This window comes from Cryptomeria japonica, chromosome 6, assembly GCF_030272615.1.
Source record: "Cryptomeria japonica chromosome 6, Sugi_1.0, whole genome shotgun sequence".
Taxonomy (NCBI): Eukaryota; Viridiplantae; Streptophyta; class Pinopsida; order Cupressales; family Cupressaceae; genus Cryptomeria; species Cryptomeria japonica.
This window is the reverse complement of record NC_081410.1, coordinates 13,789,860-13,816,310: the sequence shown is the minus strand read 5'-3', so window position 1 is coordinate 13,816,310 and position 26,451 is coordinate 13,789,860. Positions and strand designations below refer to the sequence as shown.

At 35.8% G+C, this 26,451-nt stretch overlaps 1 protein-coding gene across 3 annotated transcripts in view; it reads right to left on the bottom strand.

Annotated features, from left to right (window-relative positions):
* Positions 1 to 15,598: 15,598 nt before the first annotated feature.
* LOC131069870 (protein tesmin/TSO1-like CXC 5) overlaps positions 15,599 to 26,451 on the bottom strand; it is a 31,669-nt gene continuing 20,816 nt past the window's right edge. For 2 of the 3 annotated variants that reach the window (XM_058005440.2, XM_058005442.2), the window contains exons 5-9: positions 18,004 to 18,363; positions 17,700 to 17,815; positions 17,506 to 17,600; positions 16,834 to 17,268; positions 15,599 to 16,664 (exon numbers count right to left, since the gene is read on the bottom strand). In XM_058005440.2, the coding sequence (XP_057861423.2) occupies positions 16,414 to 16,664; positions 16,834 to 17,268; positions 17,506 to 17,600; positions 17,700 to 17,815; positions 18,004 to 18,363 (1,257 nt within the window). In that variant the 3' untranslated portion in view covers positions 15,599 to 16,413. The remainder of the gene's footprint in view (positions 16,665 to 16,833; positions 17,269 to 17,505; positions 17,601 to 17,699; positions 17,816 to 18,003; positions 18,364 to 26,451) is intronic. The other variant, XM_058005444.2, reaches the window with a different exon arrangement.

Sequence of the window (26,451 nt, the reverse complement as noted above, 5' to 3'; positions counted from 1 at the left end):
TGAATGCCATAATGAAGTTGCCACACAAGGTTGCACTTGGATTCAAACCTATATTGACATTAAATTGTTGGACAAAAGCATTACAAAATTTAACATCAAACTATGAGGCAATGAAAATAGGCAATCAAGTGCATACTCTTACAACGTATGTGGGAAAAGAAAGTAATCAATGATTATATATATAATTTAAGCATCAATTATTGAAATATTTTAGAAGGGTTATGGGATCTTACTTAACATTGTACATGTCAAAACACAAGGCCGTAAAACCCATTGAAAAGGCATATGCTAATTTATCATATGAAAGATGTTTTCCTTTTATCTCACTAGTAATGTACTTACTCTATGTTAAACACCATCAAGTCTATTTATGTTTGTCTCGATGGTTGGTTTATAATGAAAGTAGTGTTGGGAATATGATTGATGATAGTTTGAGAAGCATGACAAGGTACAATAGGTTATGGTGTGTGTGGGAAGTAAGTATTAAGAGGGGAGTGGTGGTAATGGAGTAGTGTGAGATGGATGTGATGTAAATATGGAAGGAGTGGCATGTGAAATAGTAGAATGTAGAAGTGAGAAGGTGGGGGACGAATTTTGCGAATGGAGAGAGAAGCTTGTGATAGTGGCGAAATAATTTTTAAAAATGATGAATTCATCTAGTGATCAATCTCATTAAGTACCTCCATTTCATAAGGTTTGATCACAACCATACAATGAAGTGTTGGACATAATGTTTTCATTGATGCCAAAGGTGCAGTCAATGTTGATGTCAAAGGTGTTGTTATTGATGTCAAGGTAGCCAGAAGTTGCTACAGCTACAAAGCATTTGAAGGACAAAGTCAAGTGTATTGGATATCTCTCTTATATCATCATGATGTTTTGGTATCGGTTGTTCTTGATATTCTAGCATATTTATGGAGGTATGGAAGTCTATGCGGTTTGTTTCTAAGGTTTATTGCTTGAAAATGATATGTGCACCCATTTCACTATCATGGTCTTGTGCTCTGCATTCTGCCACAATTGAGAGTTATAGTTTGCGGGTTGGATGTAGAGTAAAATTGCATATGATGTATAAGATTCGAGAATTTTATTTTTAGTTGAGAGAAAGTCAAAAGTGACAGAGTGTTCAATTTGCTTGTTGGTCAAATGTGTTGATGTTTCAAATTCATGCTCTAGGGAAGGATACCATGTGCTTGCTAGAGGAATCATGTGAGGGTTAATTGGGACCAATTGACTGTGAGTACGATAACACATAATGTGTCCCCACTCCTAGTGTAACGTGTGGGCTTTAGGACCTAGTCGGCTACACATATGGTTGAAGAATTTGTTTGCAGCCGACTTGTAGATATTATAAATTTTTTATCTAGGTTAATTCCTAATGTGTCTATTAAGTTAGTGGAGTCGAAGAGTTATGCAAGCTACTTAGTCAAATAGCATAGATAAATTAAAGTGTGTGAATCAAATTGCAAATCCTATACACACTAAGAGTAATTTTTAGAAAATTAGATCTGGTTGATGGAGCAATCTAAGTGTGGAAGGTCCACACAATTCATATTTCATTGTATTTGAGGTTGGTGCCTCAAAATTTGAGTTGGTGTTCAATTTTTATATTATGAGATTTGTGTCTCTTGTAGGTTGGTGCCTACAAATTCATTGTAAGGGGATTTGGTTTCTAATGGGTTGGTGCTAATAAGCATTTGTAACTTTCATACTTCATTGTGAGGATGGATTTGGACTATCGATCCAAGTAGCTATTCTCATCATGGTTTTTCCCTTCTGGGTTTTCGTGTATATCTAGTGTTCTTTCGTAAGGATATGTGTTTATGTTTATTACTTAAATAGTTGTTTTACTATTAAAGAGATCTGAATAAAAAAAATTAATGATAAATTTGATTTGAACTTAAGTTTTTGCATATATTGATTCACCTCCCCAACCCCCTCTCAATATATCTATGTGCTTAACAATTGGTATTAGAGCTAAGTTCCTTTGGAAGAAGCTTAACAACTTGAGGTAGATTAGGGATGGCATACACAGTAACTTGGTGCAGCCACTAGTGGGGAGGGACCTCAAAGAGATCAATCCAGACCGGTCAACACGAGTAAACACAACGGAAACACAAGGATATGATGGAGAAAATGTAGAACAAAATGAATTATATCATGAAAACTGATTACAATCAACCGGTAACAATCAAGTTACAAAAACCGGTTCACTGGCCTGCTAAAACATGTTCAATTATAGAACAGGTCACAACTGGGACCTCAAATCTTAAGATCTAGCTTCTATATTCATGAGATAGAAGGTAGTAGATCAAACATAGAAGATAGATCTTATGATTTGAGGTCTCGATTGTGACCTGTTCTATAATTGAGCATGTTTTAGCAGATTGTTGAGCCGGTCTCTGTAACCCGGTTGTTACTAGTTAAGTGAAATCAGTTTTCATTTTATAATTCATAATGTTTTGCATTGCCTCCATCATATCCTTGTGTTTTTGTTGTGTTTACTCTTGCTGACCGGTCCAGATTGATCATATCCTTGTGCTTACTCTTGCTGACAGGTCTGGATTGATCTTGTTGTCGTCATTTTTGTTTTCAAAAATGAAGGACCATTACATGAAATCTTTGTGAAAAAATGAAAAAAATTGCTCTATGGCAGGCTTACCGAGGCAAAATTTTGACTAATCCTTGGACTGACTTAATCCTTAGTCCATCCTCGAACTACGTTTTGAAATTTGTCGCATTTTGGGTTCGTTTGATATGTCTTTCCTTCAATTTCGGGTTTTAAAATCCCGACTGCAGGTGGAGAATTTTCCTTGAACTGCAAGTTTTAATGATTTCCATTGTTATGTTTTAGCAGACCGTTGAGCCGGTTTCTGTAACCTGGTTGTTACTGGTTAAGTGAAATCAGTTTTCATTATATAATTCATAATGTTTTGCATTGCCTCCATCATATCCTTGTGTTTCTGTTGTGTTTACTCTTGCTGGCCAGTCTAGATTGATCATATCCTTGTGTTTACTCTTGCTGACAGGTCTGGATTGATCTTGTTGTCGTCATTTTTGTTTTAAAAAATGAAGGACCATTACATGAAATCTTTGTGAAAAAATGAAAAAAATTACTCTATGGCATGCTTACCAAGGCAAAATTTTGACTAATCCTTGGACTGACTTAATCCTCAGTCCATCCTCGATCTACGTTTTGAAATTCGTCGCATTCTGGGTTCGTTTGATATGTCTTTCCTTCAATTTCAGGTTTTAAAATCCCGACTGCAAGTGGAGAATTTTCCTTGAACTGCAAGTTTTAATGATTTCCATTGTTTTGGTCTTTGTAGGGAAATTTTTAGCTTATTACATGTGCACTTTATTAAAAAATGAAAACTTGTAGTTTGTTTTAAATTTCCCCTTTATTGTTTTTATTGTTTCTTTGGTTTTTTTAAGTTAAAATAGAGATTTTTTGGTTAAGTTACAAGTAAACTTCTAATTCTTTCCAAAAACCCCTACTTTAATGGTTTTTATATGTAATAGGGATTTTAAACCCCTATTACATGTGTGCGAGTAAATTATAACTTGTTATAGGGGTTTTATTTCCCCTTTACAATTGATTTTAAACTTGCATCTCTCTGAAAAAATCCCGATTTTGCCTCGTAAATGAAAAAGTGACAATTTAAAACTTGCACTTTGTCTCCAAAAACCCGATTTTGCTCATAAAGTGCATTTTTGACATTTTAAACTTGCTATTTGGCCAAAAAATCTTAATTTTGCCCAACATGTTGAAAAAGTGAAATTTTAAACTTGTTATATCTTCTAAAAAACCCGATTTTCATTGTTTCAATGCATTTCGAACTTGTTATTGGTTCCAAAAAACTCGAATTGCAAGGAAAAACATTTTTTTTTAGGATTTTAGGCAAATTTTTTGTAGAGATTTTTTGGGAGATAGAAGGCGTTTTGGATTCCTCCCTATTTTTATGCATTTTGAAACTCTTCTCATGCCATTTGGTGGATTTGTTTGCTGGTTTGAAGGCGTTTTAACAACAAAAAATGTTTTTGAAAATACCACATTTTACTTCTTCAAATGCCACGAATCATACCTCTCCTAAGTCTTTTTGGCTTCTTTCATCTAGGCATGGAGATTGGAGCTTTGTTTGATTCATTTTTCATGCATTTGCTGCCACGTTTTTCAGTTTTGGACATTTTTTCAAAAACGTGCCTAGGGTTTTGGAATGTGGTTAATTTCTTTTTAAGCGTTCTCCTTCCTTCTTTCAAAGATTGATCATCTTTTTGAAGAGGCATTTTGATTTTGAAGCAAGGTTTGATTTCTTTTCTTTCGTTGTTTCATTTTCTTGTTTTCTTGTTTTTACTTTCTAGTTGTAAATGGTTGGTTCTTTCCCAAAAATCGATTTTTGTGAGAGAGATTTTCCCCTTGATATGCAATTTTTGAATTGCATTGTTCTTCCCCATTTTCCCTATTTACTTGTATTCGGGATTTTAAATCCCGACTAAAAGATGGATGAAAATAATTGGTCTTCCCTTACGGATAAAAGATTTAACCATCTTTTGTTTAAATTCCAAGTTTCAAAGATGAAAAATACCCATTCTTTCAATTTTGGGTTTTTAGAACCGGATTACATGTTGAAATTTCTTCCCATTTTCTTGAAGATGGCCTTCCCAAAATATTTTCATATCCACGTCCATCATCCGTACATACCATTTCATCCACTCATTTCACACCTTCATTCAGTTTCCCCATTTAAAGTCTACCTGCGGTCAGCCATCCAAAACCCGAAATTGGTCCAAAATGCACTCAAAAAACACTTGAAAATGAGTTTTGAAGGTCCAATTACAAGTGCAAACTTGTAGTTGCCCATTACACATATGAAGTTGCATGTTTGTTCCCCGCAATTGTAAGTTAATGCTCTTGTTTTCCCCACACATGTAATGCAACTTCCAAAACCCAAAATTCACTTGTGAGCCCATTTTTGCATTAATTTATCTCTTCCCTTGTCAGTTTGGTTTGCACACACGATCTACCAAATCAATGGATTAAGGCATGGGCCTTATTTTGCAAGTTGATTTCAAGATTGGAGGATGATACAAAGAAGAGATACAATAATAATTCATGGTTGAGAACATAGAATGATTTCAAGACAAAGATGGTCATGACATAAAAAGAGGAAGGCCGCCCTTTCCCTCTTGAAAAGCCAGTACTACCCCAAGCAAGAAGATAAGGATGCAAGTTCGCATTCCGGTTCAAGATGTCTTTACCAATCCAGAATACTTCAACTTCTAGCATCCTGAAGCGACATGAAGATCATCACAACCAAAGGATGATGCAGTTAGAGTCGTGTCTTTAGACACATGGAATAGTTCTAGTTATGCATTTGTAATTTTGTTTTGACAAGTTACATGTAAAAAATAACTTTGTAATTGCAAGTTAACTCATTAATTGCACTTTTGTAATTACATGTAAGTCAACTACAAGCTGTGTCCAATTAGGATTGTAGTTGGAATAAGTCTTAGTTAGTTATTGAATAAGTCTAGGTGGTTGAGAGAATTTCTCAAGTTAGTTAGGATCCTCCCACCTTTTTCTCATGACTCCTCTCCTATATATACTTGAGGGGGTCTATTGTAATATTTATCTTTTGGAAAGCAAGCAAAAACTCTGCCAAATTTATAGCAAAGAAGTCTTTGAACTTTCATGTGTAAATTCAAGAATTGAAAGGAATAGAAGGAAATTGCTCAAGCTTTGAGGCTTTGTGCTACATTATTGAGTTAGTGTTCTATATTATCTTTCTTGCAAGTGTTCCTAAAGAGCCTAATCACATCTGATTTGCAGTCTTTGTGCTACAAGTAGTTGAGTTTAATATAGATTAAAATAAATATTTTGTTGAGAGAAGCTGCAAGTCTTTGTGCTTTCACTTGTTCTTAGGAGAATTTAGGAATAGATTTTGTGGGAAATAGCTGTGAATCTTTGAGCTTACACTACTTCTCATTGTTTTAAAGAAGAAAAGATTAATTTTTTTCAATCTTTGAGCTGTCATAACTTATTCTTTATAGCATTAGTATAGAAAAGCGTAGATAGGACTTCACATAATCAAGTCTTTGAGCTTGATATTGTTGTCCCGTCTCGAAGGAAGTGACGGAAGTCTTTGTGCTTTCAGGAAACTTCATTTCCTTTCTCTCATTTCATTTTGAAAGTGGTTACTATTGTTTATATCAAATCGCTATCCTTTTCTATGAAGAGAAAAGGATATTGTCTTTCTTGAAAGAAGAAGAAAAATTGTTGTCCCATCCTATTTTATTTTCAAAGTTGTAGTTAGATAGGGGGAGCCTTCCCTTAATTAGGAGAGTTTTACTGACACACTGTGGTTGAAACCACAATTTTGTATATTTCCCCCAAGTGTACAAAATTTTCAACCAACATATCTCTTTGAGGTCCCTTCTAACAATCCAGGCCAGTTAGCAAGAGCAAACACAACGGAAACACAAGGATATGATGGAGGCAATGCAGAATAAAATGAATTATATCATGAAAACTGACTACAAACAACCGGTAACAATTGAGTTATAGAAACTGACTCGTTGGCCTGCTAAAACATGCTCAATTACAAAACAAGTCACAACCGGGACCTCAAATCTTAAGATCTAGCTTCTATATTCAGTCTACTACCTTCTCATCTACTTTCTCCTTATACTTGTTGTTCATGTCCTCCAAATGTTGCTTAACTTGAATATGCAAGGTTGTCATGTGGTCTACAAAGTCTTCTGCTTCTAAACTTATATGGTCTTCACTGCTGATATCTCTTAGTTCTTGTATACCTCTAGGGTGTGCTCCAGTAACAATCTCAAAAGGTGTCCTTCTAATACTCCTGTTTACTAAATTATTGTAGGCAAACTCTGCTTCTGCAAGAATCAAATCCCAACTTTTGGTTTTGTCTCCAACTAAGCGTCTTAACAAATTTCACAAGCTTCGGTTAACTACTTCTGTCTGTCCATCAGTCCATGGGTGAAAAGTAGAACTGAACTTCAAATCTGTCTTCATCTTCTTCCAAAGTGTTCTCCAAAAATAACCAACAAACTTAGTATCTCTGTCTGAAACTATGCTCTTAGGTAATCCATGAAATCTCACCACTTCCTTGAAAAATAGGTCAGTTGTATGCACTGCATCTGATGTCTTCTTACAAGGTATGAAATGAGCCATCTTCGAGAATCTATCCACTACCACAAATATTGAATCATTCCCTCTATGCGTTTTAGGCAGTCCTAGTATGAAATCCATGCTTATATCCTCCCAAGGTCTCTCTGGTACTATCAAAGGCAAATACAATCCCACATTCTGACTACTACCTTTTGCAACTTGACAAACTCTACAAATTTGCACATATTTCCTAACATCCTTATGAATATGGGGCCAAAAGTAATACTCATTCACCGATGCTACTATTTTATCAACACCAAAGTGTCCGGCTAAGCCTCCATTATGCTTCTCCTTTATTAGATTCTCCCTCATAGGACTCTTAGACATGCACAACTAAACTCCTTTGAACAACATCCCATCCTAAATGAAGTAATCCAACCACTTGCTTCTATCTACCATAACCGGTTCTCTACATGCTCTCCAAAGTTCTGCAAAATTCAGGTGATCATCATACAAGGTCTTTAACTCCTCAAATCCTAATATTGTCACTCTCATCTCCATCAGAAAATTCCTTCTTCTACTCAATGCATCAGCAACTTTGTTACATTTCCCACTTCTATGATTCAACACAAAGGTGTAACTCTGCAAAAATTCTACCTATCTCATGTCTCTGATTCAACTTAATTTGATTGTTCAAATACAAAAAAGCTTGTGATTCGTATACAACACAAACTCCTTAGGCAACAAGTAATGTCTCCACTTCTTCAAGGCTTGAACTATGGCTTAAAATTCTTGATCATACACTGAATATCTCCTTCGGGCATCATTCAACTTCTCATTGAAATAAGCTACTACTCTCCCTTCCTGACACAAGACTACTCCTATTGTTGTTCCACTTGCATCACAATCCACTTGAAATACTTTGTTGAAATCCAGTAAAGCTAACACAAGCTGCTCAGTCACTTTTTGCTTCAACAGTTCAAAACTTTTGTTTGCTCCGGTGGTCCACTTGAATTCATTCCTATCTCCCCTCATTGTCTCAGTCATAGGGTTACAAATTGAACTGAAATTTTTGATGAACTTCTTGTAGAAACTAGTCAATCCATGAAATGATCTTACCTCTCCAATGCTTTCCAGTTTAGGCCATTCAACAATTGCTTTTACTTTCTCAAAGTCCATCTTCAAACCATCATCAGATATCAGAAATCCCAAATAGACTAACTCTCCCTTTATGAAAGTACACTTCTTAAGGTTTATCAACAAATTTTCTTCTCTCAACCTTTGCAAAACTTGTCTTAAATGGAACAAATGCTCCTCTTTTGTCTTAGTGAAAATCAGAATGTCATCCAAATATACAATAACAAACTTACCCAATAATTTCTTCAATACCTCATTCATCAACCTCATGAAAGTACTTTGTGCATTAGTCAATCCAAAAGGCATCACCAACCACTCATACAATCCTTCATTTGTCTTGAATGTTGTCTTTCACTCATCTCCTTCTCTAATCCCGACTTGATGATATCAACTCTTCAAGTCTATCTTTGTAATGTATTTGGCTCTACTCAAACAGTCCATTATGTCATCCATCATAGGCAAAGGAAACTGGTATTTCACTGTGATCTTGTTTATTTCTCTAGAATCAGTACACGTCCTCCATTCTTCATTCTACTTAGGTGCTAATACTGTTGGTATTGCACAAGGACTTAAACTTTCTCTGATCAAACCTTTCTTCAACCTCTCTCTAATAATGCAGACATAACCATACCATACCATCCTCTACAAATTACATGAATATATCGCCTATAAATACAAATCATCAACCTTGATAACAAGGTCAGCTAAACCCTAAACCCATAAACCGTAATTACAAAAATTTCATTACACGATACCACTAGACCAATATTATGATTTACATTACATAGCATGGACCTAATTCAAATACACAAACAATTATATCCTCTAGAAATTCTGCTAAGACCAATATCAACACATTTCACCAACCGGTAGAAACCCACAATGCAATAACACATAATAAATAACCAGATCCAAATAGGACCACCAAATCATCATGCTAGCCAATGCGAAGCCACCAAACAATTAGGACATGAACAAGAACACCTTCAACACGTTAGGAACCATTTCTAAGTTGAACCAAAATCAATTAACCAAATCATTGAATATCACCAACCGGTAAAGCCAACCGGTACCGGGAATATCAACCGATAATCCAAAACATAAGCGATAGCTTCCAGAGCACCAAATCATGAACCAACTGAATGTGACAAGCATACAACCATCCTGAATAACCATCTAAAACTGAAACAACTAGTCTGATCATACTGGATTAGAATCACTGATAACCAAGTCCAACCAGAACAGGAACCAACTACGATAGCAGTAACCAATCAGGAAAGAACCATATCCAACTGGAGCATAGTGTTGACATCAATGACAACACCAACAATTTCAGCATATTGCCAACAATCTCCCCCTTTGGCATTGATGGCAACACTGAATGTGAAAAACATCCAAGTGCCAAGGAATGCCAACAATCTCCCCAAACAATCAAGAACCAACAAAATTTGGTGCAGTCATAATTGGTGAATCCTCAAAAGAGAACTGACCGGCTTATGCAGCAAGAGTAACACAACGGAAGCAATAATAAAACATTGAAAGATCTTAGAATCAGATCATATTATTGTCTTAGAACCTCTAGTAACCAACAGGTTATTATCATGCAGTCGTCATAGAACATCCAGTAGTCAAGGTCTCTCTTCAAATAAGGCACCACTTTTTAACGAATCCAATTATTTGTTTTGAAGAGTAAGGATGAAACTCTATTTAATGGCTTTAGGATATGATGTGTGGAAATTAATTGTGGATGGTTATGAGATTCTAGAAAACCCTCCAAGAGATCAGTTAGGAAGGAGAGCCTGTGAGACAAATGCAAAATCTAGAAATGCTTTTATATGTGGTTTATCTAACTTCGAGTTTGTGAGGATAATGTGCTACAAGACTCCAAAAAAGGTTTGGGACAAGCTTTACAATATCTATGAAGGTGATGATAAATTCAAGGAAGCAAAATTTCAGACCTACTGAGGATTGTTTGAGTGTATGAATATGGAAGAAGAAGATATCACTGCATCCCTCCTCTAGGTTGATGAAGTTGTGAATACCATTAGGCGACTTTATGAAGAAGTGAAAGAATATGTGATTGTTAAAAAGCTACTCAGATCCCTTCCCTCTAAGTTTGATTCAAAATTCTTTGCATTAAAAGAAGTCAAACATTTAAATAGTTTGATTATGGATGAGTTACGTGGGACATTAACTACATATGAGATGAGAATTGTGAATGAAAAATCTTTAAAATGGAGGTAGTCTTTAAGGCATCTACGGTGAATAAGGATTCAGATTGCAATGAAGATTTAGATCTGGGAGGAGCAAATTTTATGATAGGTTCCGATAAGTACAAAGGTAAGTTATCATTAAAATATTTTAATTGTGGCAAAATTGGGCACATTGCTTCAAAATGTTCCTTCATCATTGGTAGTAACAAGACGTTGGAACATGAGAAGAGGATTGGCTTTTATCTTGAATAAGATGGTTACTCATCTAATGAGTATGATCAACACACCTCCAAAAGTCAAAAAAACTCTATTCATGGCATTAGAAACCCTATATGGTAATACAAAGAATGTGCTTTTTAGAATTGAAGAAGAAGATGTTGAAATGATTTTAAAAAGAACTTCAACGTGCTTGCATAGTGATCAAGAAACTTAAGAAAAGAATCATGGACATTAAAGCTAAAGATGAGCTATCATAGTGTCTAAAGAAACCAAAGAAGATGATCAAAGATTTGAAAGTTCAAATGAAAGGAATAAAAAGGAGAAATGATGTCATAACAAAAAAATTTAAAGATTAAGGAGAAGGATTGTCAAAGACTTGAGGTAGAAGTAGTATCCCTAAGAAAGGATTTGGAGAAAGTAAATAGACAAAGGGCACTACATATTAAGACCGGTATTGGATTTAATGAAAGACATATCAGTAAGGCTACTAAGGACTCCATGATCAAAAGTGCAGAAGATCTGGATGATCTTGGTTTCAAAAGTTCAAGATCTGATCAGTACAAGGTGAATGAAGACAAAAAGAAAGAAGATGAGAGGTTTATCCTTGTCTGAAGATAGAAGAAAAGATTTGGAAGACAAAATTTAGGAAGACAAACATACAATATCAAGTTCAATCACTTTTTTTCTGGTTACTATTTTAAATGTAATGATTATGGACATAAGGCAGTGAATTGTAGAAAGTTTCTTAGAATGAAAAACAATTTTGTAAGCAGAAATGAAATTTATTCTCTTGTCAATTTCAATGTTATATGTTACAAGTGCAATAATTTTGGACATATTACAAGACATTGTAGAAGTTATTTTGTGATAAATTCTAAATCGGACAAAAAGGAAAGCACCCCTGCTAATCATAAAAATAAGCTTGAGAAGGTGTGGAAAAGAAAGCAAGAGGAACAAAAAAACTAAAAAAATCAATAGTTGCTCATACCGCATTACTACACAGATTGAGAAGAGTGATGGATCCTGAGACAAAGGTTGCATCGCTTCATCCAATGCAGAAGCATATGAAATCAAAGAAGAAATCAATTGCTGACAAGTCTAATATGAAGAGTTGCAACACAAATTGTGATGATTTCAATGACACTAAGGAAATAGAATGCTACTCGGTTCAAAAAGATGAAAGTTGACCATGATAAAGAAAAATGTGTATGATGATACAGTTGAATATCTCAACCTAAAGGTGGGAGTGTGATCTCCCTTCTCTGTGCTAGAGGAAGTACAAGTTGAGGGGTAATAGTGACCCCCTTCCGCAAGAAGGCTTGGTGGCTTGTGTTAAAGTACAGAATGTTTCAGTGCATGGAGTATCTTAGACAAGGGGAGAGAGAATCTCAAAGGAAGAATCCAAGTGACCATTTTCCATTGATGTCAAAGGAGGAGAGAGAGAACCAAAATGCTTGTTACATTGAGCTTGTTTGATAAAGATGAGTGTTATTCACAAGGAGAGCATTAGGTGGTTTGTCATCAATGACAAAGGGAGGGATTGTTGGACATAGCATTGTCATTTATGTCAAAGGTGCAATCAATGTTGATGTCAAAGGTGTTGTCAGTGTTCACTCAATGTTGTCAATGATGTCAAAGTATTTGAAAGTTGCTACAGCTACAAAGCATTTGAAGGGTAGTGTCAAATATGTTGGAAAGATCTCTTATTGTCATCATGATGTTCTAATATCAATTATTCATGATTGTCTAGCATATTTGTGGAGCTTCAGAAGTGTTTGTGGTGTGTTTCTAAGGTTTGTCGCTCAGAAATAGTGAGTTATGGTTTGTGGTTTGCAACTAAAGTAAAGTTGCATATGATGTATCAGATTCTAGAGTTTCAGAGGTTGATCTTGAATGGATAAATAGTTAGAGGTGATTGTGCTTTTTGGGCAACTGTGTTGATGTTTTGGATTGATGCACTAGAGAAGGATAATGTGCACCAATTGGAAGAAGCGTGTGAAGGTTAATTGGGACCAATTGAGATTGTGTTGGGTAAGGCATAGCGTGTCCCACTTTTAATGTAACGTGTGGGTTTCAAGACCTAGCCAACTACACGTTTGGTTAAGGAATTTGTTTGTGGTCGTATTGTGGATATTGTAATTATGTTCTAAGCTGACTTGTGAATGTAATTATCATTGTAATGCACATATATTGTTGATCTAGGTTCATTCCTAGTGTGTATGTCAAGTAAGTGGGGTGAAAGAGTTGTGCAAGCTACTTATTCAAATAGCAGAGATGAATTAAGGTGTGAATCAAGGTATATATCCTATACACACTGAAAGAGTGTTTTATAGCATATCAGATGTTCTTGATGGTGCATTCAAAGTTTGGAAGGTCCACATAATTTATCTCGTTGTATTTGAGGTTGGTGCCTCATAATCTGAGTTGGTGCTCAATTCTTATATTAGGGGATTGGTGTCTCTTGTAGGTTGCTTCCTACAAATTCAAAGTAACGGGAATTGTGTCGCCAATGGGTTGGTGCCCATAAACATGTGAAAGTTTCATATTTCTTTGTGAGCATGGATTTGGACTATAGATCCAAATAGTCATTCTCATCGTGGTTGTTCCCTTTTGAGTTTCCACATATATCCGATGTTCTTTTGTGTGGATGTGTATTTATGTTTATCATTTGGATAGTTGCTTTACTATTAAAGTAAGTAAGATCCACAAATGATCCTAATGATAAATTGGATTTGAAGTTAAGTTTTTGCATATGTTGATTCCTCCTCCCAGCCAACTCTCAACATATATGTGTGCTTAACAATATGATGAATTCATCTTGTGATCAATGCCATTGAGTACCTTCACTCCATAAGGTTTGATCATGGCCATACTATGGAGCACATTATCTAGATCAAAGGGATTGGCATTGCATTGAGACTAGAGAAAACTTCCCTAAGCATTTGATTTGCATGCAATATCCCTTTTGTCCATTGCAAGTAAGTGTGCTTCATGGTCGGAAGAGTCTTGTTTCAAGTAAACAATTGTATTCAAAACTTCAATGGTTAGAGTTTTAATATGATGCACTTGATTTCAATTTAGGAGTACTCTTAAGTAGAATATTAGAGGTTGGTTAATGTTTCAAGATGCAAACAATGAATGATTGAAAAAGATTGAGCATGGAAACACAAGAAAAACAATTGAATTAGGTATATATCAAATCAATGAGAATCAAATCCAAGAAGAAAACATAACTGTATAGGCAAAACTAAATAGGTTCTTCAAAATCTCTATTCACCAAAATATGGAGGAAATGAAGAAGCACTGCACAAATTCATCTTAGGATCTAATGGAATACTTAAAGGTGAGTAACAATCACTCTAATTAGATCCTAGATAAATCTAGAGACGAGTATGATGGCCGAAGTTGCTGCTCTGGTTTGCATAGATGATGGCCGAAGTTCATATTTTTTTGATGATGGCCGAATGGTTTGCATAGATGTATTCAAAGATCAATATCAAACTCTAGAAAATAGGTCAAAAGGATGACGACTCCTATACTTGATGTGTTTCTATGGTCTACATTGTAGTCAAACAAGGTCACATGCGATATTGTCCAAGTCAACATGAACTTGTCATGCTTGCCATGATTTTGTTTGCAACCATAGCCTACCTCTTAAATTTGCAACCATAGACCACCTCCTTTTGAGGTCTCTTGCACTAGGATCAAAATTTGGTTTAAATATGACAAACTAGGTACCAAATTCAAATGTTTCCGCATATATATGTGTAGATATATAAGTTGACTCAAGATAGGAAGTTAAGTTGCATAATTGTGTGAATAGAACAAAACCATGCCCGCAATCCTTATCCAAGGTGAGACAACAAATAAATCATGCTACATTCAAGATTGAATTGGTGAAAAAAAGAATTAGCTGGATTGTGTCAACTTATGCACTAAAATTCATTAAATCAAGTACCAAAACAACGTAGCTATGGGCAAGGTCTAAATGAAAGTAATATAAGTGGGTAAAAGTGAAAATGAACACTTATCAATTATTATGTCAATTGCCTGCGTTGTCAAATTATGAACTAAATTCATTAAATCAAGCACCAAAATAACGCATCAAGGAAAAGTCTAAATGAGTAATAAAAGTGGATAAAGTGCAATGTATGCACTTTTCTCCTCTACAATTATCAATTATTATGTCAATATGGGTTCCATTAAATGACGTCAACCAAATTATTGGCACAATATTTATGCAAGCACCTTCAATCTTATTTAACCAAAAAATTGGAATAATGAAAGTAAATCAAATGTCGTCTCCACTAAAATGCATGCAAGGTCAGATGATCTTGATATTCCAAACGACGCAACATGAAGACTGAGATGATACTTGTTTCTCAAACAGTGACTCCAGTAAAGTTTGCATATATTGATATCCATCATCCATACCACTAGTTCTAAATAATATAATTAATTATTCAACTATCTCCATACTATTAGTTCTATTGAACATAACTTGCTTTTTTGCAGATTCCTTAATGGGAAATTTATTCCCAAGCAATTGCCAGCTGTTCATTCTCCCATTTTATTGTTCACTTGATATTTTTAACATTAGCCCTTTTATCTTGTTCGTTCTTGCCATTCTTTAATGCTAGTTCCAGTTTTAAGATGAACGAAGCTACTCTTAACGGCAAATTGTTTGCGAGGATGTGACAATGCTTATAAATAAGGCAACACAAGCATTGCCATTTTACTTCATTTGTCTCTCCTTGTCTACTGAAAATTCATTTGCCACCAAGAGTCTACAAAATTCACAACTGATTGGAACTGCTGTAGGCACCATCCACATTATCCTAACTTATTATTTTTGGGGTTTTATTTATGCACATTGCTACTAAATAAGATCTTCAAATTATTCTCATAAAGTATCAGTCATCTTCCATGTAAAGGGCAACTTTAATAGACAATTGTCTGGCATGCCAGTTTACTCAAATAAAGGTACATACATGGAGTTTCTCTGTAGAGATGAATGTCTGACATGCATTCTAAAGATGACTTACACTGTAAAATTTGGCCACGCTGTTCAGAAGCAATCAGCTTTGTTCATCAGAATACCAGAGTAAGCGCAAGGAGTGTGTTACTGTTATTAAGCCCTGAATTTTCGTTTCTGCTTGAAGATTGAAATCAGCACTCCTCCAATGCAAAGAATGAAAACACAGAAGAATAACTCTGAAACAACTTTTCAGCATCCTCCCAATGCTGATGCAACTAATTCAGATGAAACAGTGAGCAGTTACATGCAAAAACTTTGAATTAGGGAAGATGCACTATCCCCAAAGGTAGACACGTTTCCAATACTGAACGTGACAAATAGTGTCTGCGTGATAGATTGTCTTTTGTATATGCATACTGGAGCCATTTTGAAGAGAGTAAATTGAACCACCCGTAATGATAAAAATCAAGGTTTACACCAGTGAAACATCAAAAAACCAGGTCAACAAGAAAATTGGCTCAGCTTGACATGACGAGTGAAACACATGGGTGTTACTTTACCCAGAAAATTCTAGTTATACAAGCAGCTATTTATTAAGCTGCAACAAGCGCCAGTTTTGGTGATAATATAAAGGTTTAAAACTTGCTTCCTGCCAACTTTGCAAATGGTGGCTGTTTTTTGTCACCAATAATGTTGTCATTCTCTATCACCTGAAAGCCAGTATCTGTTTTAGGTCACAACTTTTGTGCAGTTTCAACACTGGCATGAATATCCCCATTTTCCAAGGGTCTTCCTGGCAAGCTGGTTTTAACTACAGCCGTAGTGGATACAGGTACAGAAGCAGCAGTAATAGCTTCAGAAAAAAAAGGCACTGGTCTGGCCACCCTAGGTACAACCACAGTTGGTTGATTGATTTGCATTGATCCAGAAACAGGTAATTCAGATTTAACTGCATCTGAATATTGGGCCGGTTGATGCATTGATGCTGTCAGACATGAATTATCTAAATATAAGAATAAATACAACTGACCATTTCAGAAGAAGACTAAACATGTGTTGACAATAAGAAAAGATGGTCTATTTTCAAAAGACAAAAAGATGTTCATAAGTAAAGATCATTAGCAATTGCAATGGATGTGAATATAATCACAAACCTTTCCATGTGCCAACACTGATGATCTTACGAAGACAATCTCGAAATTCTGTTAACACAGCTCTCTCTTGTTCAGCATAAACTTCCAAGGCATGTTGATTGTAAGATCCCCTAGAAGGATCTCCCGAAGGTGAAGCTGAAGGCATGAAAAGACTATCTTGTTCATCACACATTAGAGCTAAAGTTCCTGGTGACATAGCCCTTTGTTTGCGGTTATCGGCAATACCATCTGACTCTGAGTCATCCACACAGTTAGAAGAAGTTGCCCCAGCAGCTAGCTTTTCTCTTTGATCAGGACCCAACCTATCAATTTGTGTATTCTGATTTGTACGATCTTCATTCTGAGCATGCAATAGCTTGGGGTCTTTGTTGCTTCCCAAATCATTCCCCTTCTCAGTTTGTGTATTTGCACCCTCATCTTGATAACCCTTTTCCTCTATAAATCAGAAAGCAACGAGATGAATCAGCTAAGATATAGACTTCCAAATGTGCATATATTATCTCATCAAAGTATTAAATTTGTAAGTTGAGAATGAAATTGAAAAAATTATTTTCAACCAACACGTGACCAGATGAGAAGTAAAAGGATACCAATCCAGATTTTTATGGAAACTGGAACCAGTTTAAAAACGTGCTTCCTATCATTTCAGATACATATAGAAAGAAATTTCACCTGCACTTGTTTTGGCAGCCTTTCCTGAGACAACAACCAATAGCTTACAAAGATCCTGGACATAAGCTGGCTGAATTACATCGGCCAAAAGAGATCTTCCAAGAAATATAAATGTCAGCTATAAATGAAAATAAAATTGCACTCCAGTGTTGAAGATCAAAAGATGTCTTACAAGGATAAGTACTGACATATACCTGTACTGAACCTTTGTGGATGGCATGGGTATCACAACAGGTGCAGTGGCATGCACTGTTTGAATAGCAGGGACAGAAGCATTTATCACAGTAGTACTCTTCGGGATATTGGCCTGCTAAATTACATTTAGTAGCAAATCATTCCAAATAATATCTACATCTCCAAAATCATATTCCAAAAGATACTATTGTATAAGGGTGTTGTATAATAGCGATTCAGAAAACATTGTCCCACATTATAACAGTACAACTATGCATTCTTTCTATAATGCTGTTGAGCAGTTACTCTTTAAAGCATAATTACCTGCAAACCCTGAGTCATCCTATGAGGAACATGTTCTTTTGGTGCTTGTCCAAATACAAGTTCTTGTGTTTTTCTCTTCTTGTTGGGAGAAGGAGAAGCATACCCTACAGAACCTACCGGTCCACTAATAGCAGCATTTGCTGCCAATTGGGCATAATTTAAACTTGTATTATTCTCCCCATGAAATAGAGCTCTTCGTTCTTCACTACCTTCGTAGTTTTTGCAATCCAAGCATTTGCAATTTTCAGAGCATAAAATATTTGCTTGGAAACATTCACAATACTTCTTCAGACAACCTGACTTCTTGCAATGGCACCCTTTATTATGCTTTCCTGCAAGAGGTAGTTCTCCCAGATCTTCCTGATGTCAAACAAAAACATTACAAAAATCACATTAGTAACATAAAGTGATTATATACTGTTAAGCTTATCATAAGCACAAATGTGAAAACCATGAACAAAATTTAGAAATGCAACGTAGGCATCAATTTTTGTTTGTGCCTGTTCCTAGAGCCATTATGTCGAAGTATTCTAATCCAAAAGTAGCTATCAATGCTACTTTTATTCGATGTTTTGCAGCTACAAGATCCCATCGATTAGCACTCCATGATAAAATCTTCAACTAAGATTGCTGCACAAGAAAGGAATTTTTTTTCATATTATGTAGTGAGTGTTGGTAAAGGGGACCCACCCCTTACAACAATTGGGGTTACTAATTGTATACGATACTCTCCTAGCATGGATACTACTAGACTAACAATCCTCCTACTTGTGCTCCTACAAATTGAACACCTCACCAACTGCTCACCTCCTTTCTCCTCCTACAAGGCATCCTCTTTCGTCTTCTCCATCCTTCACTCCTATAGCTTGAAGGCTTACTCCTACCTCCTCCTGCAAATAACTACTCTTTTTTCTTCCTTGTGCTCCTCCATCACTTGCAAGCCTAAAACACAATACCACTAGAGTGGAAATATCACTCCAAGATGCTTACCAATGCTAAGATATCTTTGGGGAGAACTGAATCTTAGTCTCCAACATGAGAACCAAAAGTTCTTACCAATTTACCACAACCCCTTTGATGCATTAGAAAGGTTATCGCTTACATGGGCTACTCTAATTATTTAAAACATAAAAATACAATGTGATGTCCCCACTCTAGTCAGTTTCTGTAACTGATGGGTTAGCCTATTATTTTGGACTCTCGTAGGCTAACATTCTGGATAGAGAGTCTAAGTGGCAGTTCCCCTTCTTCAATTCAGTCTTGGGTTCAGTTCCAGGGCCTTCGCAATCAGTGTGTGGGCTCAGTTGAGGGACTTACTATTTATAGTAAGTAAATCTGGCAGTAGTGCTATTTTTAGTCAAGGCACCTAGACACATGGGGGTTGTTCAGTGTTGACTCCACCTTCAAACGGCACGTCAAAAGACTGAATATTGAGGGAGATATTAATATTTTAATGGTTAAGTTATTAAATTAACTTATATGAATATTATAAAGTCATAAAGTGACTATAAAATATTAAAGCCACTTAAATGTTATAAAGTGATTTTTAATCACTTAAATCATAAAGTACGCCTAGGATGAATTTTAACTATGGAAAAGTAAGTTAAATACATTTTAATGTATTTAAAATTGCAATAGGGCATACTTTCTTGGAAATCGTGCCTTGGGGTTACAAGGCAAAGCAAGTCAAATTCATGGAAGATTATTGATTATTTGACATTGCTTGATTTTTCTCTGTGGATTGTCTGAGACAAGGGTGTCAGAGAGTTTTCTATTGAAGAACGTTTATTCTTCATGGATCTGTGATTCTGAGGCTGTGAAAGATCAGTTGAACTATTGCAAATTGAGAGGGCTTCATTCAGAAGTCTTCAGGTGCTTCACCAGAGGTTAATTGTGACAGTTATTTGCAGAAATTGAATAAGGAAGGAGGCAATTCAGGTTATACTCCTCATTAGCAGCATTTTACCAATTCAATAACCAGCCGTACAAGTCTTCTTACTGGCCATACTATTCCAGCCTGGCACGTGGGGCCCCACATAGGGCGTTTTTGACTGGAGGTTGAAATGCCTCCCTTATTTGCAGTTTGGTGACACAATTCCCAACGCCTAGCTCTAATAGGTTGATTTATCTGCATTCTGGCCTGAAGAAATTGCATTCCAGACTTGTACGTCCATTTTAATCAGTTTCCCAGTTTTGGCTGGCAAACACCAAAATTCTTCATTTAAAATAAGCCAAGGACCTATGGGTATGCAATTAGCAATAGAATTAATTGTAGCAGTTATCTTATTCATGATATAGTTGCAGTTGCTCTCAATTTCGTTTCTATTTGGTTTTATGTGCAATTCTTGCTTGGCACACTTGTTATTTTTTGCTTTTAAATTGTTCAAAACCTTTGAAAATCCAAAAACACATCAGCAATAGTATTTCAGGGAAGTTAGAACCAGTAGGGTTCTTACATACAAGAATAGGTCCCACCATCACAAATAAAAGCTAAACTCATTTCTAGCCTAGTTTTTGTTGTTATAAACTAGTCTGTTCTTACTTGTACATTACCGTTATTTAACATAGAAAGTACTGACCCTAAAATTTATATAGCACACCTTAAAATAAAAACAGCGACTAAGCTTAAAGAGAGGTACCAACATCAAAAAAGTTTAATAGCCTTAATTATTTTCCAACTCCTCATTATATACCTTATAAATTACCAAGTATTAAGTTAACCCTTAGTAGCTAACTAAGGGTATTTTATAAATTACTTATTAAGCTCATTTTTACACCTTGAAGAGAAAAAACGTTTAGTGCATTTAAAGCTGCCCCTAATTTATATTGTAACTACTATAAGCAGGCCACTTGCTCTGTAAGATAAGCTGCCCCTAATTTAAAGACTAACCTTCACATTTTCACAACCTTATAAGCAGGCCACTTGCTCTGTAAGATAAGCCTTTGAAAATCTAGATTCTAACAAACATCAAAAGCTTGCCCAAAATCCTTTGCTTTCCTTTCCATAAAGAATTTGAGTTTCCTTCTTTAAGATTTTTCTTTCTTTCTCACAACTTCAATCTGTCACTCTCACTTCTTAACCTAGAACTCTTGGAGTGCTAAGATTCAAAAACCAAGTTGGTTGGCCTATTCAAATCTCGCCTTCATAAGGTAGCACCATAAGTGCAAATGCCATTCAAGGTCCACAGCAAGGCAACTCAAGCTCCAAACAACAAAGGTGCTTTCGGTACATCCCTAAAAACAAGCTAACTAGAATCCACAAGATTATTTAAGCATTCAAAGGTGGGCCATCCCACATGGATGCATTATAAGAGTGATGCACATCATTACGAATTGATGAAAGGAAACAGTTCAGACAAAAGAAGAAAATTTGGTAAGAAAGAACTAGTGATCATTTATCGATTCAATGGTGCAAGATGTTGGAATATTAAGGTTTGTGTATTGTGCAAGAATCATTTTTGTTCTTGTGCAAATGATTGATACCTATTATTTATCTAGTGACCAGTGGGGAGAATGCAGTACTGTCCTACTCCAAATGCGTAGCACCTTCGCTCAACTACATCCAACATTTAAGCACCTTCCCTCTTTCTTACTTTTTTGTTGTGAACACTACAAAGAAATGCAAACTACTTTCTCCATCGTTATGTGCCCTCCTCCATCAACAAGCTTACAAGAAAACCTCCACCAATGTGGTACAGAATAAAGCCATAAATCCACATGCATTGGAGGTTGCCACTGGTTTTTAATGATTTCCAGCCTTTAACAATTAAAAAAATCATGATACATTATCTAAATTTTTTAAAGTGCATTGTGTATTGGGGAAAATGATTAATAGGAAGCAGATTTAAAAAATAAAATATTTAAATTTCCTATGAAATTAAAGTGGGGAGTTCATAAGGAATAAGGAAGACATAAGTAGTTAAGTTTTCATAAGGTTAAGGGCACTAAAACATTTGAAGGATTTATTTTTACTTATACATTGAATTAAGAGAAATAAAAAATTCGGTATTTTTATATGTACTAGTAATGTTTTTGGTATTACTTTGTAAATGGGTGTATTATCAATTGAGCCTAATAATCTTGATATGAATTTTCTTATCATATCATCCTATCCTTGTACTTTAAGGGTCATCCATGTTACACTTAACAGCACTTCCAAAGACACACATGCAAAGACATATTGGAGGCTGGAGGCATCAGAGACTAGAGGATTTTTGTCATTTCAAATCAAATTCTTGCTTAGAGAGGGTTCTTTGTATGGGATGCATATGCTTTTTCCTTTCCTCTTTTGATGCTAACAAAATTGAAGAATGTATGTATTGTGAAGTTTTCTTTTTAAAGACAGAAAGGGATTTGGTGAAGTCAATATGGATTGTTGCTTAGATAGTTTGGTAATCTATGAATTTAGGAAATCATATCTTTATGAGGGTCATGAGACAACTTGATGGAGCACTGTGGATATAGCTCAACATGGATTATTGTCCAATAACTAGGGAGACCTATGATTCAAGAGTTCAAAGAGGTGGTAATCCAAGAACTCGAGATTTCAATTCGAGAGCTACACAGTTCCAAGGGTGGAGACCTATGATTCAAGAGTTCAAAGAGGTGGTAATCCAAGAACTCGAGATTTCAATTCGAGAGCTACACAGTTCCAAGGGTTATGAGGCAACTTGACGGAGTTCCATTTGGTTCAGGAATTTTTTAGTCAAAGAAAAGATTCTAAAGAATATGCATTTGTTTGTTTTGATCAGCATGTTTTGTTTTACGAAATGTAAACCTTAAGGGGGATGTTAGATTAAGGTTTAAATTTGTAATAATATCACCATAGTGATTTGTAGTTCATTATTGCTATTAAAATAATTAGTTGCACTCTTGTAGAATCGTAGCTCGAGAAGTTATGTTGAGAAGGCTTTATAAAAGCCATATTGTGATACATTGAGAATCAACTTAATAATATAATCATTATTTGTGTTTTTATTACTATGCAAATGTGAAGCTTTTTTTTTGCAATACAAGGTGATACAAAGATAATCTCTCACAAGTGAATAATCAAGCAAAGAAAAACCAAAGCTAATCTGTTTCACAAGTGAAAAATACTCCAATAGTAGTTTTAGGTGACATGTACAAGGTTGGCAAGTTAAATTTCAACGCAACAAAAGCAAAGGAAAGCACCTTGAAAAGGGGCATTTGGCATCCACCACATTATATATATATCCCTCTTAAGCTGATCGAAACACTAAAAGGTAGGCCATCCCACATGGATGTATCATAAGAATGATGACACATTCGATTACAAACAGGAAAATAGATGCAATTACTAACTTGCACATCAATTTGGCAAGACAAAAATACCATTCAATTATAATTTTAAAGGTGCAAGATAGCATAGAGCCAGTCTCCTTCATACAGGAAGGAACAACTTAAGCAATTTATCCCAAAGTCATAAAAAGCATGAGTCTCAAAGCCATTAAGCAATAATTATGTCCTAACTATATTTGCTGTTACATTTGAGTTTTTTTCCTAATTTTCATGTCTAGCATGGCTAAGTCTCAACAATAGGACTCTATGAGCTTGACAAGTATAGCAAACACGGCAAATCTAACCATACTCTCCAAGTACCAAGTTTGAAATTGCATAAGAGATTTAGTAGGAAAACCAATAAAATGGGAAGCCCTTAAATAAGAGAATCTAACTCTTGCACAAACTAATTTGCCCTCAATAGATTGAGACAAATTAAAAACCCCATCATTGCCTTTATTGCAAATTCTAGAAACTTTTAAGAGGATCTAAGTCAATCTACAAGCAACTAGTGAAATTCAAGTGGATAAAGGTATTCTTACACAAAGATCATCACTTCCCACAAATTGTATAATGGTGTGCATCACAACTTAAACTGTCAACTAAAGAAATTTGGTTGGATAGCAAAATTTTGTGTACCATCACTAAGGATTTTGTACAAGTGATACATCCATTCCTTGCATGAATTTGAATACTAAGCAAGAGAGGTTTGATGCACCTCCATGGAATTTATCTTTGAAGGCTCCATGGGTACATTAGAGTTAAAAAAGCAAAAGAAATGGAAAAAAGGTACTTTGAGTGACCAAATACAATAGTCTAAACCTAAGTTACCGGGTTCTACATATTTGCACCACAATCGGGGCCGCATACAATTTTGGGCCCAATATGAGTCGAGTTCATCTCAAGTGCATCCCGAGCAATCAAGTTCCCTATGGGTTTGGCTACTTCATACCCACAAGGAACCTAGTCGTTTGTGGCGCACCTGAGACAAACCCAAACATACCCGAAGGAACCCAAGCCCATGGGTGTCGAAAAACAAGGCCCACTGGTTAAAAAACATTTTTTAACTTAAAAACATTTTTTTAACATTTTAATTTTTTCAAAACCCTAATTTCGCCCTAAAGATGCCTCTATTTGCTCCTTTCACTCACTCATCTCATTCTACTTGCATTTTTCACATTTTTTCTCTCCAAGAAGGTTTTGAAGGTTATTGCATTTTTCTTTGAAGGTGAAAGCTATAGAGGTGTGAGACACGCTTCAAAGGCATAGGAATTATTGGGGAAGGAAGGTTTACCCATAAAAGGTGAGTGAATCTTCAGTTTTTTTAAGATCTTTTTACAAAATAAGTTTTTTTAAAAGTTTTGAATAATTTTTTACACTTTGTATGCATAATAGGGGGTTATAATGTTGAATTTTTTTCAATTTCTTTCAATTTTTTTTCAATAATGTTGAGTTTTCCATTTTTTATTTTAAGTTCATTATTCATACATAGTGGTTGGAAGTGCAAGTGCATGCTCTAGTTTAGTTGCCCATGACCGAACTCAACAAAACCCTTTTAAATAGATGTTGATTCGCCACTTTTGCATTATACGACAATGATTAAGCAAATGCCTCGTGGTGGGAGCTTTTTTTGGTGGTGTAACCATTGTGGCGTAGAGTATACCAGCACATACCATCAATTGAAAGGTGAATTTTGTGCCATCCCTGGACATGGAATAAAATTTTGTACGGGGTCAAATGGCAAAGGACTGCCCAAAGCTCTAATCATGGCTAGAGAACAAGAGGAAGCCAACAGGAGAAGCAACACACCAAAGACTGATCATCCTCTTACCAAGGCAAGCTCGAAGAAGCCTCCTAGTAGTAGTGGCTCCACAAGACCGGTTGACCCACATCCTTTCATGCCAATGCCACCACCTTCTGAACCAAAGAATGTTGTGGTTACATAAAAAGGAGGCCCATTGGATAGTGCCTTCAAAAATGAAATTCGAGAGGTTGCAGATCAGAGTGTTGCTTGTTGCATTTATGGCAATGGGCTTCCTTTCAACATTGTTGGATCACCTTATTTACAGGGCATGGTGCATACCCTTTGCAATACACCTCCTGATTATATTTGTCCCCAGGTATGAAATGGTGCAAACCACCTTATTAACAAAGGAGAGAGCTTTTGTAGAGGCACAGTTGAGAGCCATCAAAGATACATGGCCGGAAACAAGTGTGTCAACAGTTTCTTATGCATGGAAAGATTGCAAAAATAGACCATTGATCAATGTTATAGCAGTGTCCCTAAAGGGGCAATGTTTTTGAAAGTGGAGGATTGTCAGGGGCAAGTGAAACATGCAAGTTTCATTGCCAATATCCTCATAGAATCCACTGACATGTTGGGGCCTCAAAATGTTGTCCAAGTCAACAAACAATGCTAAAAATTGTAGGGCAGTTGGGTCTATAATGGAGGCTACATATGGTCACATTTGTTTTGGACGCCATGTGCAGTCCACTAACTCAATTTGATCATGCAAAAGATTGGCACACAAATTGATTGGGCCAAACAAGTTTACAAGGAGGGCAAGGAGATTCAATTGTTTGTGACTAATCATCACGTCACAAGCCATATTCAAGACCTTCTCGAAGTTGGAGTTGTTGAAGGTAATTTAAATTTTATTTTAAATTTTTTAGTTTTTATTTTTAATAGTTGATATATGATGTGTATTTTTTTATGCCATGTTAGGTTGCCAAAACACAATTTTCATCTCACACACTCGTCTTAAGACGGCTTGTGAAGGTGCGAAAGGCCTTGAGTGCTATGGTCATCAACACCTTGTGGAGTGTATGGAAGCAATCAAACATAAAAAAAGCCCAAAAAGTAAGAGCATTGATCCTTGATGATGATTGGTGGGATTGTGTGGAATATGTTTTGAGTTTCATCGAGCTCATCATGAGCATGATTAGGTATGTTGATATTGATCGCTCGTGTTCAGGTGAAATTTATGATGGCATGGACTGCATGGTGGAGAAAATAAGAGCAATAATAGAGGCCAAGGAACATTACCCAACGAAAACATTTTTCCAAGTTGTGCAACAACTTGTTGTTGACAGTTGGAATAAGATGACCACCTCCTTACACTTCTTAGCATTTGCATTGGCGCCAAAGTT